Source organism: Hoplias malabaricus, unplaced genomic scaffold (genome assembly GCF_029633855.1).
Source record: "Hoplias malabaricus isolate fHopMal1 unplaced genomic scaffold, fHopMal1.hap1 scaffold_254, whole genome shotgun sequence".
Taxonomy (NCBI): domain Eukaryota; kingdom Metazoa; phylum Chordata; class Actinopteri; order Characiformes; family Erythrinidae; genus Hoplias; species Hoplias malabaricus.
The window spans coordinates 1-15,779 of NW_027100997.1; the positions used below are offsets into that span (position 1 = coordinate 1).

The window sequence follows — 15,779 nt, forward strand, 5'->3', positions numbered from 1 at the left end:
TACAGATAATGTTTTGTCCAGTGACATTTTACTGAAGATAATACAAATCCCACAATAACCTTTAAAGTAAAATAACAACAATAACAACAATAATAATAAAAATAAAAAACATACAAATGAGTTATGTTTTCTGATGTGGATTTCCACTGGTCTTTTCATAAAATGGATTGTGACGTCAGAGGAAAGCCCTCCGGAAAACCCTGATATATGTCTTTGGTAAATACTTATTTACACTTTGCTGATCATTTACTTCATTGCGCTCTCAGTTCTGTGCTGGTCTCTACGTGGAAGCAGAATGTGTTTATTGGGTCTGCTGCTGTGTGTCGTGAGTGACTCTTTGGGGTCAAATGTCTTGTTCAAGGACAATGGTGGGTATTATCCATAAGGAGTTAAACATTTTCAAGGTTGGGATTAGATGTCATGTTAAAAAGACAAACAACACTCAGTGGAGTGACCCTCACATCTGTCTTCTTCCTCTGAGACCATAGTTCAGACTGGGTCAGACATCTGTCGACAAGAAAAATCTGACCACTACAACATGCTGAACCTTTAAAATATCATCAAAGTTTATTGAAGTAAAAGACAATATACTCATGCTGTTATCAGTTATTAGTCTAATATTTATAACGGAGGCATTCAAACAGCTAAAGGCCTCAAACTGGAATGTGCTCAACACTGTGACCACCTTGACCAGGGCAGAATATAAAAACGCACAACTTTTCATTTTCCATGGTTCATTTAACTTTTAAAACTCAACAAAAATGTGTAGGAAAATTAAAAAGTATCCAGTTTTTTAGGGATATGTTTAACAACAGGAAAAATACCAAAACAAACGTAGGCCCTTGATCAGTTAGCCGTTAGCCTAAACACATTTGTTTCAACAGCTCGTATTATAACCAACGTTTTAATTAAACCTTATATTTCTTCTGTCAACATGGCGATATCGACACAAAATTACATCCCAGAGCATGTAATGGCACGATTTTGTAAATGTTTAACAGTTACTAAAGTTTAGAATCCATAAAAAAGGATTTTTAAAGGATTCAAGGAGAAGCATTTTCAACCAAATACTGCCCTCTAGAGACAATACCTGGTATGAACTTAAAAAGTGCTTCAAGCTTCAAAAACGGCCAAATGAAAAAAATCGTTCTCTTCTTCGTTTCCACTTGCTGTAACCTTTTAGCATCAGGACTAACCCAAAGCCTTTAGCTATAGGCCCTAACCTTTGCAGCGACGTCACTAGAGACTAATGATTAGGGGCTAATCTTTAACCAAGAGGAGGGTGTGGGGTAATTACCTCAGCAGCAAATTTATTTTTGAGATTAAGCAAGGCCTCAGTTTCTCACAGCAGCAGGTCACACATACGCTCAAACACTGAGAATAGATTTGAGGAGCTGCTGCCTTTAAAAAAATCTTTGAACAGGTAGAAAAACCAAACTGAGTTGTAAACAACTATTATCTGTAAAATATAAAGTCATAACATCAGATAAGGACAGATAAACATCAGCTCAGTCTGCCCCTAAATACGTGTTTAACGCATGAACATTTTAACTGGCCTCATCAATAATGTTTCCTCTGCTGCATAAAGCTATTTACACTAGTGCATCAGTGGCTTTCCAATTTGTAAAAGAACATTTGGTTGGTGTCCTTTGAATATGAGTGGAATTTAAGGATGGTTTAAGGTCAGGGTCAAGGGAAGGGTTAGAGGTGGGTTAGGGTCAGATACAGTGTTGAAAATACACACTCTAACAGTTTAAAGGTGACCTACTTGACTAGTGTGTAATATTTTATTTTACACTACATTCACACTGGGAGTGGCACAGTGTAAGGAGGCAGCACAAACAGGATGCGAAGTGGGTGAAGCCAGCAAGGTGACAAAGTTCAGCAACGTTCAACTTTATGCAAATAAGGAGCAGAGAGACAAGGCGGCTACCAATGGGAATTGAGCATGGTGGGTTTGTGCTGTGTCTCCTTTATTCCGAAATAGCACTTGGCTTCAGTGAATGTTCCATTAAATTCAGAAACGCTCAGAGGAAATACACTACAAATAACTTGGGAGGCGAGAGGCAAAAGTCCCTGTTCTGTGAACACTGTATAAATGCAGCATAAAGTCATGATTAGACTGTGACAGACACATCTCTCTGCTACCCTCAGTGACAACATCTTGTGGCCCAAGTATCAGCAGAGTGGATTCATCATCTGTAACCCTCATCCAGCTCAGGGCATCCAGGGTCCGGAGCCTACCTGGAATCACTGGGTGCAAGGCAGGAACACACCCTGGAGAGGGTGCCAGTCCTTCACAGGGGCGACACACACTCACACATTCGCTCACACATTGAGAATGAGTCATTTGCAACACTAATCCCACAACATTTCAGCTGAACTGTTTCTGGGGTAATATCAGATGAATATTATTACAAAACATGTTACAGGTGCAATTACTGAATAATTAATTAGGAATAATTAGGAAACAGACACCTAATTATGTGTAATTACAACTTAAAAGTACATTTCCATATTATTGCTCACTTAATCATTTGTAAAATGCAACCAAATATTCTTTACATTTAATTTATAAAAATAATAGTTTATGTTGGATACTAACTCTGCCCTGTGTGTAGTTTAAAACGTTAAAACACTCTTACATACAGTCACTAAATTCTGACTCTATTTTAACGTTAGAATTTAGTGACAGTGCTCTGTTTCTGAAAGTTTAAACCGCTTTTAAACTTTAAAAGTGCTGTAAACATCACTTGAGGAGCTTTGGAATCCATCCCCTTTCAGTGTAAAACTCAGCAGTAAAAAAGGACCCAAGAATTTGAAAAACACATGAACATGAGAAACATACAATACACAGTTCATTTTCAATTCAAATCTGTTTTTTATTTATTTTCAATTCATAACAGCGAGAGTCAATTATAAGAATAAATGTGCATAAAACAATTTTTTTCAAAACATTGTTACAAGATCTTTACAGCAACTGTAAGCAAAGAGTGGGGCGTGAGTTTACATGGTTAGCATTAAGCGTCCATTAAAGCAGTGCTTTCAGCAGGTACAACCACCTGTGGTTAACTGTGTTAGACCCAAGGTCTCACGCAGCTTGTGTATCTGTTTGAGGGGAGTGATGCTTTGGTTTATTAGCACTTGTGCAGCAGCCTTAGAGTGAGTACAAACCTCAAACGGAGATTGAGAGCTTACATTCATCTGTGTTTCATTTGTTTTGGTGGGTATCCTTGTCCTGCTGAAGACACAGTTGCCTACTATAACACAAGGGAACTGTGTGTGTGTGTTTATGATGTTGTGTAAGGCTTATGCTAGCATATCTGGTCATTTTTAAGTTATCTTTTTATTTTGATCACATCTACGGTTACGGTCAAACGGATCTGAGTGAATGTGTTTTCTTTTGGATTTAAATATTAAACGTATGATGATCCTTTTCAATAGTAGACTATTTTCATTATCGTTATCTTCTTTGTTATTATCAACATTATTATGCGCTGTTTACTTAATTTGTAACTATGAGAATTTGAAGTAATGTGAGAACTTACTGAGCTACCTACGTATTTATAATGTGGATTTTATCATGTTAATCTCTACATGCAGTTAACAATGTCCAAGCTCAAGTCAAATACATTTTTGTGTGTGTATTTTTTTTTTTTTAAGAGTTACAGAAATCTTTTTTCCTCCACAGAGGAGTACGACAATGAAACACAATGCTAGCACGTGGAAGAGAGGGAGATCAGAAGGAGCTCTGATATTATGGAAACAACCTCACATTTCACAGGTATGAGGTACAGGAAAGTTGCAAAGACACTTTGAAATCTTTCTGTCAGAAGTTAATCAAAGCTTATCCCAACTTACAATAGGAGTCCACTGCATGAATCTACTGCAGCACGGAACATCTGGAATATGTTGGTACTTGGATGCGGTATTAAGAAATTCAAATTTTTTGTGTTTACTTTAATCTAGTTTATGTAATTATTTGACCATTTCTTTCTGTTAAAGTGTTTGCTTTCACTGCAGGACATACCCGTAAAATTTGGGATTAATCACCAGTTTCAGTTGGCACTGACCTTCAGATGACAGGCAGCACGTTATTAAGGCGGAGCAATGCTTAGCTTTTTTTTAATCTTTTCTTTTTTAAGCGATGATTTTAAGTAATATTAAAAACAGCTGTGCCACTTTTGCAAGCATAGTCTGTTAGCTGGTCTATTACTCTATTACTTAAATTAACCTAACAAAATTTCTCATAGAATCTTTTATTATTCAAAATAAGATCTCCATATTATACATGTTTCTTTTCTTTGTTTTATATTGACTATGTACAGAAGTGCAAAAAGTCAACCTTTATCCCTTGGGTTATGGCTCTCTCTCGTTTGCAGCCAAAGTCCATGCCCTGGAGGCACCGCCCTACGTTGTATCATCTTAGTAGATATTCAAAATTCTCTAGATATATGTTGCTGCTTTTTTTTGTTTGTTTGTTTGTTTTTGTGTTTTTTTTTTGTTTTTGTTTTTTTTTTTTTGGCCTGACATTCAGGGATGTTCTTTGAAATATATCAAAATATGATTTTATGTTCTGAAATGGATACAGTAGAAAATAACCTTTCAGTCGAGCACATAATCAACATGTTAACGAATTATTTTTGGAAACATTCTCGATCTGTTAAGTACAAAATTAAATTTGTTAAATTAACAACTGACATACTGCCTCCATGTAATAACTACAACTCAGTTATATCCCAAAATCAATATCAAAACAAAAACAATATCAGATACAAACAGAGAATTCAGAAAGGAGAAATGTCAAACATTCTAACATTAATCTGCAATGAAAAATTAAAAGGCACAACAGAAAATGTCCCTACAAATGATATTATTAAAAAAATTCAGAATGAAACATGAGTAAAAGGTAGAATACATATCTTAAGGTCTATTACAATGTTATCAAATATAAAATAAGTGAATTCCATAATCTGTACATGCCAACATGTATATAACATGATTGTATGTAAGGTGTACGAAGTAAAAGACAGTGAGTGGTAAGTGTAGTATGATTAACAACAATATAAAATATGAATAAAAAAACCCTTTGTGCCTGAATGAATATCCGAGTGGGTGAGACATTAACTGAAATGTAAGGCCTCAGTGAAGGAACGGCAATAACATCAGAGTCAGTCCCACTTCAGTTCAATGTGATTAGGTTAGAGTCCAATGGACAACATTAAAATTTGCCACATTCATGAAGTTTTCTTTTAAAGTCTTCAAATCAAACTGTGAATTAAAGATTGAACTGAAACCAACTCTGAATTCTACATTTATACCCAAAATAAGACTTAATTTCTTTGGCCCTAAAACACTGTTCTACATCAAGAACCAAGTGAGTCTGAAAATGTAGTTTTCCAGAGTCTTTTGATGTCACATTAGAAAATGTCAAGTGTCGGAGCTTCATTCATTCTCTCACAAACTAATTTGGCTTTGGCCAAACTGCTCAGAATAAGAGCAGAAAACCTGTTCAAATACAGAGGAGAATGACTTTGGCACAACTCAACAGTGACTTAATGTTTGACATTTGTCTTTTCTTCTTTTTTGCTGTACATAGGCTAAAGGCTGTTGAAATTAGAAACAAAACAAAAAAAAAACACATGGCACACAAATCCATACAAAAAAAAAGAAAATGTTCCCCCAAAACCCAAAGCAAATACACATCTGGTTTTCCCATTTACAAACAACAAATTTAAACTCTAAACACAATCAATCTGTAACCAACCACACCATTTCAAGCAGTGCTTCTTTCAGCGGATTAAAGTCCCAGCTCTGGGACAGTCTCTACTCCAAACTAAGCTCAAGACCTCAGAGTCTGTCTTTCTTACACCTGAACAATGCAGACACGTGGTGATTACTGACACCTGACACCCTCCATTTCATGATTAAAACCACTGACGAGTGAAGTAGGAAATAAAAATTATGTATACACACACACACACACACAATCATCTATAACAGTATGACCACCTCCTTATTTCTACGCTCACTGTCCACTCTCTCATCCCCACTGACCACATAGGAGCACTCTGTAGTTCTACACTTACAGACTATAGTCCATCTGTTGCTCTGCATACTTTACAAACCCCCCTCTCTCCCTGTCCCTCAGCGCTCAGGACCCCCACAGAGCAGGTGTGATGTGGTGGTGGATCATTCTCAGCGCTGCAGTGACACTGACGTGGTGGTGGTGTGTTAGTGTGTGTTGTGCTGGTGTAGAGTGGATCAGACACAGCAGTGCTGCTGGAGTTTTTAAACCCCTCAGTGTCTGGACTGAGAACAGTCCACCGACCGAAAACATCCAGCCGACAGCGTCCTGTGTCACTGATGAAGGACTAGAGGACGAGCGACACACACTGTGCAGCGACAGATGAGCTACTGTCTCTGACTCTACATCTACAAGGTGGACCAACGAGGGAGGAGTGTCTCACAGAGTGGACAGAGAGTGGACACAGGGTTTAAAAACTCCAGCAGCACTGCTGTGTCTGATCCACTCTACACCAGCACAACACACACTAACACACCACCACCACGTCAGTGTCACTGCAGCGCTGAGAATGATCCACCACCACATCACACCTGCTCTGTGGGGGTCCTGTGTGTGTGTGTGTATAATGTGTCTCAAAAGGAAGGAAAAAAGCAGAAGGCAACCCTGTTTTCATGCAAACTGAAAGGCCTAATAACAAAAAAGGCTGAATTAAAAAGCTCTGAAGACCATTACAAACAAATAACAATAAAAATTAATTAAAAATAATCACATTGTTGTGAAACTATGTATAAAAACAATCTCTGGGAAACAGAATAACACTGCCAGTATAACACTTTCTGTCTGTGTGATGTATAGCCCACTGAATGACATGTGAAGCTTGGTAAGCTGTGCTTTGTAAAGGTCACAAGGAATTTCTTCTTTTTTTTTTTCTTTTTTTGTTTACCCAAAACATTCATTAGTCTTCAATAATCCTGAACTTTCTTATATCAGCCATCTTGATTAGAGGTCAGAACTGTAAATGCAGCAAACTACTTGCATTTGGCTGTTTTGCTGAACGTATTGTGCCATGTACAATTATAATTAGCTTTAAATTCAAGGTGCATCTTTTCTATTTTGTAAACCATATGGTAAATCAGTAACGCTTCACTTGACATTACAATTAACGCATCTTATAAATACTTACGACTTTGGCTAAAAGTACTTAATTGTGACTACTTACAAAAGAAATCAGTTATCTCTAGTCAGACACAAAGCCACAGGCAGAGACATACGCATTGAACATAGTTTGAGAAGCTTAATGTGTTAAATGAAATGCACCACCTTAGTGGTTTCCAAACTAACGTGGTGTAATGCGAAATCTGATTAAGACATGGACGGTGATGTGAATGTGCTGTTACAGTCGAACAAGCACCAAACTGACCTGCATCGCTCATTTACATTAGAAGAAACACTGTTCCCATTGTTAACACACACAAGATTTGAAGTGTCAGAAGTGATCTGGAGAATGTCTGAGGACAAACATGAGAACTTTTTAAACACACTGAGTGTTAACTCTCTAAACCAACCCACTGCCTTGTGAAAGCAGGGCTCAAAGGTGGTGAAATTATCAACTCTGAGGAATATTGGAGTAGGTTTTCTGACACAATACAGCACTTAGGTTCAACAAACTGTCCTCAGACTTTATAAAAATATGCTTGGCCCTGCGGGTCCTCTCACACCCAGGCCTGGGCCCTCATTAGTGATGTTCAATACTTTAACAACTGCAAGGGACACACTTATTTAAGATGACAATCTGTTTTCTTTAAGATGTAATACAATTTTAATCTAAAACCCTGTGTATAAAACTCTGAGTGTGTGTCCTCTCCGTGTGCTGCTCTGCAGTCGGTTTGTGCTGGAAACTGCTCTAATGTGTTTACGAAGCCCCAGTGTCTGTAAATGGGTAAAAAAACAAAGTGTGTCGGTCTGGATAACTCAGGATAAAGTGGCATTTTGGAACTGACATTGGAACACACTCTAAACTCAGGAGAGCGCTAGCTGCATGAAAGTAAACGCAGAGCGAAAGTGCTACAAAACTAAACACCTCGAGTTACACATGAGTTTCTGTGGGAATTCAAACAGTGAATAAACACTTACGACAAAGTCAAATTCCAGCCAAGTATGAACAACAGTCGTTTTTTCCCATCAAACACACCGTTACACCTTAAAAAATGCAACGCTTCTGAACGTAAACAAACCAGAGAACAGCGTTTCCCCACAAGTGTAGACGTCCCCCTTAACCCTAGCTTTCGGGACATCAGCTAAATTCATAAGTAAATAATGTTCACAAGCTTAGTCTTCATCTGGAAAACCAGTCTTATAAGTTTAACGTTAAGTAAAGTGTTACTGACTAATCAATTTGAATATTAATTTTAAAAAGCAAGTCTATAAAAAAAGAATCTCTTGGTCTATCAGTGACCCAGTACTTTACACGTTGGTTACAATGCCAGCAGACTGCTTTTGTGTTTGTTTACATGTGTGTGTCTCCACCTGTCATATTTACAGCGGTTCTTCCAAGTTCTACACATCACTGCTAAGGGCACTCCATTTCTCTACTGATAAGAGGATTATACACTTGTCCTTTAAATGTTCTTATCAGTAAACTAGTAATACCACAGGGGTATATTTCTGAAAAATAAATTGACTACTGAAATTTAAAATGTTAATATTTGTTGGCGTTGTCTGTGTTTGTCCCAGATCGGCACATTCTTTTCATCTGCAAAAAAAATAAATAAAAGCATTTTAAAAAAGATTTTTTAAATAAAACATTACAGCCACTGTTAAAAACAACCTTGACTCTCCTCAGTGATGCCTTTAAAGGACATAGGGTAATGTAATGAAATTCCAATTCCAAGTACATCTGCATCATTTCCATGGGTTTTCAGAAACTACAAAATCAAATTGTCATTGATGCAAGTCACTGCTTGTATTAAGCATCAAATGCTGTTTGAATGCTTACAGCCTCTTTTGTGAGATTTATCAGCCTGGTAAACATGGATAATTACACTAGTGTAAATGTGTGCATACATGGAGTTCCAAGGCATTGATGACAGTGACAATATACAAACTGGTTTAACCATCATCTGAGAAATCTCCCAACCAATGTTTGTTTTATTTATGGCACTATTTGAGCACATGCAACAGTAGAAGAGAACCATATCATTCAATGCAAACCTAAAGACAACTGTCTATATTAATGCCAATAAAGGAACAAAAAGTACATTTGCAAATTCAGATTACAAGATCCATATTGGCAGACACACGTCACATCACATCAGCTGTATCAGTGAAATTGTGTTTGCTCCAAGCCACAGCTATGCAGAAAGCAGCACTTTCCCTCTTTTAGCACTTAACAACTAGTAAAAATAATGAGTGACCAAAACCAAAAATATTCTAGCCATGAGTGACAGAGCCGAATGTGGTGGCATTTTTGACAGACGTCTCAGATGTTGCTGCATGACACTTAGGTTTGGGTGAGTGACGGTAAAACCGTACACCGCGATATCTCAAAATGAGGACATATCACAACATTATGATGTGTCTGTTTTGGCTACTTTCTGCTCTGTGTCTGTCTTGTCAGTACATTGCCAGCTGAGCTCGCTGGCGTGCATTTAAAAGAGCCTGAGGGAGGTGGTGCTGTAAGAACTCACTGACTGCTGATGTCACACTCTGAAAACAGGTAGACACAAAAAGACACACCAGCTCAGCGGCCCACCACTGGTCCAACATTAGGATCCAGTCTGAGTGAAGGACAAAGCCTGAAAGTGGATAAAAACACCCCAAAGACCCTTATCTGGACTTTGAGGTTACAGATATAACTCTTTATCCTTAAAACATATGTGATTCAAGCCTCGGTCGGTGGGAACAGGGTCTGTTTTTAGACGTTTGCTGGTTTATTGCTGTGTATTGTCAACACTTTTATTGTCGGTAGCTCAGCAGTCAGAACAGCAGCTGAGCCACTGAGTTGTTGACAGACAGACATTTAACATTCATTGAATGATTGATTCAAAGGTTAGTGTTCAGGTCGGTGAGCACTTTTTCTGATATAAGTTATTAATGTAGCATTAAAATGAGCAAATATCCACAATACCAATGTGTAGTTTGCAGCACGATATGATGCTGTATTCTGAAAGCTTAATGTTATGACAAGCCACATAGACCTTGCCAGTAAATCACCTTATTCTTAATGAGGAGGAACTGCTGCAGTGCTGTGGCTCAGAAGAAACCTAGATTGGCATCGCTTTATTTAACATTTATCTAATTATTAATAAAAACTATTCAGAAATAGAAAGGAAAACTCACTGGTCTGCACTGTGACTACATTTGAGTCAAGTACTTGTGACTAGTCAGATGCTCAGCAGATATTATTGGAATCTAAAGAAGAATACATAAACAAAAAAACCCATTAGTACATAATGGTTTAATTATGAACACCACTAACTATTCATTCTTAGAAACTCTGACAACAGTTTACTGCTCTGAGAGTTGAAAAGACATGTGATAGATTTAAACATGAGCTCAATAACCCAGCACCAAAAAGTGGTGAAACCCTAGGCTTAAACAAGGAAGGAAAAAGGCAGGTGTTTCCAATCCACTTTCTACACTTCCTGCTTGTTGACTTGGGCAATGAAACGTGTGTCGTTCTGAGAAGATGTAACAAGCTCCTCCTTATCTGAGGAACTCGGGTATTTATGTAAATTGCAAAAGGGAGCATTAATAATGATTTTTAAGTCTTTAAATTGTATTATTTCTATAAATAAAGAATTGTTTTTACATAAGAAAGGTAATGATCAACTTTATTTTGTTAATAACGTATTGGGGTAATGTTTGCTCAAAAGCCCTTCCTTATGCTGCTGCTTAAACTCATGTAAATATTGTGCTGCGCTTGCATTTGTGCCAAAGACTTGCCCCAGTTGGTCTTAACACCAAGCCATAATTGGTTCCAGAAAGTACTCTTCATCCTATGAAAGTTCTGAGTGAAACTACCTCATACGTACCAATTGCATGTATTCGTTGGTAGTCAGCTTTGATAGAGAAGAGTCCTCAAAGTGAAAAGGGACAAGAAGAACAATATTAAAATGCTATACGCTAATAAGAAAAGATCAGAAAACAAAAGTAGGGATTACAACAATTACATTTTTAAATCATAGAAACATACTGGGGGACATTCTGAAAACAGAGTAGAACAATCCTTCATAAAAACACTACCCTCAAATTATTCTGATAACCTTTATCAGCACTTTCCTCACTGTGCACCGTTCTAGTCACATCTGATATGACACTAAAATTAAGGAAAATAAAAGGAGGTTTAGGCCAACAACAGGAAGAGAAGTCATCCCATCAAATCAATCACAATCATCCCTCAAGGTTTGTAAGCTGAGAGTGAGAGAGAGAGAGAGAGAGAGAGAGAGAGAGAGAGAGAGAGAGAGAGAGAAGAGAGAGAGAGAGAGAGAGAGAGAGAGAGAGAGAGAGGAAGATAGAGAGATAGAGACAAAGGAAGGGAAAACAAGAAAGAGCCATAAAGGGGGCAAACCTGATTGGCTGATGCAGATGCGAAGGGAACACTAGTGGCGGGCGTGGTTGCTGCAGACACAGCGGCTGGTGAAGCACCGTGCATCATGGGTACTTTTCAGAGGGGAAAATCATGTAAGCAAACATACAGAGGAGTGTGGCCAACAAGAGTACAAATGTGAAGAAGGAAGAAAGGTGTGTGAGTAGATGAGGTTGGGAAATGAGAGGGAGGCAGCCTCTCTACACACTAAAATCACCCACGGGGAAAACAAAGGACCAGGTAGTTGGAAAAAAGCATGCTAAAATGGCTAACAAGGTACAAAGCATTAAAGTAATATGTCCCATTAGCTGCACAACATTCACTAGTTTTTACTTTACTTTACATCGGAAAACAATTTAAATTATTTGATGTACGTGCATTTTTAAGCACATGCTGTGAGTCGGTGGGAGTATAGCATTAGTGTTGAAGTATGCAATATAAAAAGATGAATGTAATATTTACTATTTTTACTAGTGCAAGTTAAAACTACAAATGTGTGTTTAGTTTCAGTGAACCTCAGTCGATTTTAAACGTTGACTTTTTCTGTAATTTTGCACAAACCTGTGTGATTCCTTACTGTTGTGCATCACACTTTCTCTCAGAGAATAGTGACACAATAGTTTTCTCTTAATCAAAACCATGGTAGTCCCAATTTAACTACACTTTAAATATTTTTTAATATTTTTCAGTTTGAAAGATAAACCTACTTATGCCAAAAGGAAATGTTGTTTACTAAAATCAAAATATAATAAATTACACTACAATTTAATAACTAACCTACAGCACTGGTTGAAATGTTGTTTTTTTGTTGGCCATTATATATTTATATCCCCTTTACAAACCCATTCACTGTTTCATTCACCTTTAGAGACACAGATTTATTTCAATGTTAGCCATATTACAAGTCTTTTTTTAATCAAACTGGGTCCAATGTTATGCACAGAATATAACAAAGTTGCCGGAGCAGATCAGCACCGAAGTTGTGTATTTATCATTGGTGATTTTACTGTGTAGGGTTTACACCAACGGAGGTTTGTGAGGTTAACTTGTGTGTATATTACAAACCAAAGTGTCACATGAGCTAATATTAAGTGCTGAACAGATGAGTGGTGAAAGGCACGATAGTTCATAAATATACATTTCAATGTCAGTTTAAAGTAAAAATGTAAAGAACCCAAACAAATCAGGAGAGGCTTCAGCGTGTCCAGCAAAGTGCCCACGTCAACAAACATAATCCATTTATTTAAAATCTTTTCTTCAGGAGATATTTCTAGGGAAATATAAGAAAATCAGTTTGTAAAAGAAAAGAAAATGTCTAAGGAAAGTAAATGTAAAATAAAGAGGACTTTCACGAACTAGGTTTCAACATTCTGAGAAAAATGGATGTCACGATCACTAAAGAAACATTAATTAAAGCTTTATTTTTGAGAGTAATAAGAAAGTCTAGCCTCACCCTTAATAAATCTGAGACTGGAACTATGAAAAAATATACCAGCAGATTCATCTTGGGGGAAGTATGTTTTAGAAGCTTTTGTGTCATTTTCTTTTAAATATTTTTGTTTGTTATTTAATGTATTTATATATGTTTTATATATTTTTAAGTGTATAAATTGGACTTCACACTCAGTTGGATTGTAAATGCAAAGGAACGTTTATTTTTTTATTTTTTCACTTTTTTGAGCTTGTGCACAAACATTAACTCTTTGATGTTTCAGTGCACAACCACAATAACACAACGCAGACCGCTTTGGTGGACTGTGTAAGTCAGAAAACATTGAATCCAACAAACATTTGTCTCGTCTTCTGACAGCAGAAAGGAAAGCTGTACTTCCTCTGATCCAATATAACGCGCCAGACCTGCTCTTACAACGTGTGAGTGTGTGAATAAAACAGTGAAAATATATTGATATATTGACGTAAATAACAGCTGAGTAGAAATAGTAAAAACTACAGCTTCTGCCTGCTCATGTCTTATTGCTGTACACTCGAGCTACAGCGAGCAGTAGTTTTTTCTCATTTAAAGGTACAGGCACTCAAACTGGCCGATCTGAACAGGGCTGTTCAGACAGTGGCCAGTGTAGCTGGGTTTCCATCCAAAATGTTCACAAATGTTCTGTGTGATAAACAAATATCAAGAGAATGAAATGCTGTTTACATGCACTGCTCTTTTGTGAATAAACTCCAGATGACGTCAGCTCTGGGATCAGAGGCCGCATCGAAACGAGGGAGAGGGAGGGATCTGAGCGGGACGTTTATATCAAAAACACACTTTATATCAAATAGCTTGGTTTAATATCTATTTGTTTCTGTGTGTGGAGCTTGTTCTTAATGCTTTGAGAGGAAAGTAAAATGCTGTGTGGTCTCTGACTTTTGCTCAGTGCTGTGTCTGCAATGTTCCACACATGCTCTAAAATAAGAAGCTAGGGCGCTGGTGTGAGAACAGAGTAGTGAAGTGAAAAGCGGAGAGGAGAGAGAGGAGAGTCCAGGGGTGCATGTTAAAAGCCTGTGGTCGCAGGAACAGTCCGGGGCTCTGGAGGGCGCTGTGAAACGTCATCATTTATTCAAAAATTTTCTGCTGCATCTGAGCGTCACTCTTTTTGTGTTTTTTTTGTATTTTGGCCTTCTTTCCATTCCGATTTTTTTAAACGCATTTTCATAATCCACAAAAACCCGGTGGATGGAAAACCCACTTGTGTTCTATGGTGCTGTGCTGCTTCATCCATTAGATTTTTCCCTTAAGCATGTGAACTTGTGAAAAAGGTGTATAACATGCCCCCTTTAAATAAATGGCAGCTGTGGCACAGTGCTGGACGTGCTTGGACCCCAAAAGTTTACATTCTAATTTATCTCAACTTTGCGAGACACTCATTCCCCATGATCTCACAAACCACCAAAATCCACAGCACTCAAAAGAAGGTCAAAAAATCAAGGCCAAAATTTATTAAAGAAAAAAGAGCGTCTGAACAGGGGTGACCATAAACAGCGTGAGTCAGGTGGATTTTGATGGCGTGAGAGCAGCCTAAAAGGAGGAAGGCTAGAGACCTACCCACACTCGCTGCAGGAGTCATGCACAATATTGAGCCTGCCCATCATGCATTGCAGCAGGAAGTGGATTGGAAAAAGGGAGAAGAATCAAAACAGCCCATCACAAGGTTGGTTAGATTACAGAGAGATTACAACAAAAATGAGGACATTAATGAAACACTAGGAAATCATGACATTCACAGACTGATTAGTTGTGGAATGTGATCTACAGTGGAGAAGCAAGAGGAAAGTGGACTGCTGCTCAGCGAGACAATAATGAGCTTTTAACACAGCGAAGACCTACAGAGTACATATGACTACAGCATATAATAACAGTTTTTAATGTCACATTGCTAAAAAATAACTCACATCACATTCCAAACATTTTTCATCATTGTCGAATGAGAAAGTGTAGAGTAAGAATGAAAAAGTACATACTATATATATAAATCTAGGGGCTGAGTCCTGGCTCATTAATGTGAATGTAATTGGAAACATGAAGAAAATAACACTTTAACTAGAGCTAATAGTTGTAGATAAAATGTGAAATGCTCAATATATAAACATTTCAAACTGCTTAACATTGACAACACGAGGCACATAAATACTCATTGATCCCATTTAAAGCATCCTCAAATTTACCTAATAATCAGTTTAGATGAATTGTGATTATGGATTAAAGGAACACTACGTAATATTATGATTTTTATAACATTATCATTTCTTCTTCAAAATCTTTGTGATGCTCCACTGAGCTGTAACAGGGAGAACAGAGCCTTTGCTTTTGCTATTCTGGGCTCAGCACTTCAGAAAGTGCACTATGTAACCTGGAGGAGGGTAGGAAGCCATTCATTTCAGTACAGTGCTGTAAAAATGATTTACATCAGGAGCAAAAACCCCAAATGTTACCTAGTGTTCCTTAAGAGGTTCTTTTAATAAACGACTACTTTCTGAATTAGGTTTGTTTAATCATTTTACTGCATGTGTACCCATGTGGAAATAAGTGATCTGTTGATACACATAGAACATCTGGTATTCACTGCATCTAATCTCACAAAGACTTAACACTAGACAACGCAAGGACAGAGCGGTAGACCATGCAACTCTAGTCCGTCTGGATGGCGTGAACATGGTGAGAAC

At 37.6% G+C, this 15,779-nt stretch overlaps 1 protein-coding gene across 9 annotated transcripts in view; it reads right to left on the reverse strand.

Moving 5' to 3' along the window:
* Positions 1 to 6,305: 6,305 nt before the first annotated feature.
* LOC136683883 (muscleblind-like protein 1) overlaps positions 6,306 to 15,779 on the reverse strand; it is a 44,284-nt gene continuing 34,810 nt past the window's right edge. For 4 of the 9 annotated variants that reach the window (XM_066659051.1, XM_066659050.1, XM_066659045.1 and 1 more), the window contains 5 exons: positions 14,662 to 14,697; positions 11,598 to 11,689; positions 11,062 to 11,106; positions 10,367 to 10,438; positions 6,307 to 8,780 (listed from right to left, as the gene is read on the reverse strand). In XM_066659051.1, coding sequence (XP_066515148.1) covers positions 10,382 to 10,438; positions 11,062 to 11,106; positions 11,598 to 11,689; positions 14,662 to 14,697 — 230 coding nt within the window. In that variant the 3' untranslated portion in view covers positions 6,307 to 8,780; positions 10,367 to 10,381. Of the gene's footprint in view, positions 8,781 to 10,366; positions 10,439 to 11,061; positions 11,107 to 11,597; positions 11,690 to 14,661; positions 14,698 to 15,779 lie in introns of all 9 variants that reach the window. The other 5 variants (XM_066659052.1, XM_066659048.1, XM_066659046.1 and 2 more) reach the window with 4 other exon arrangements.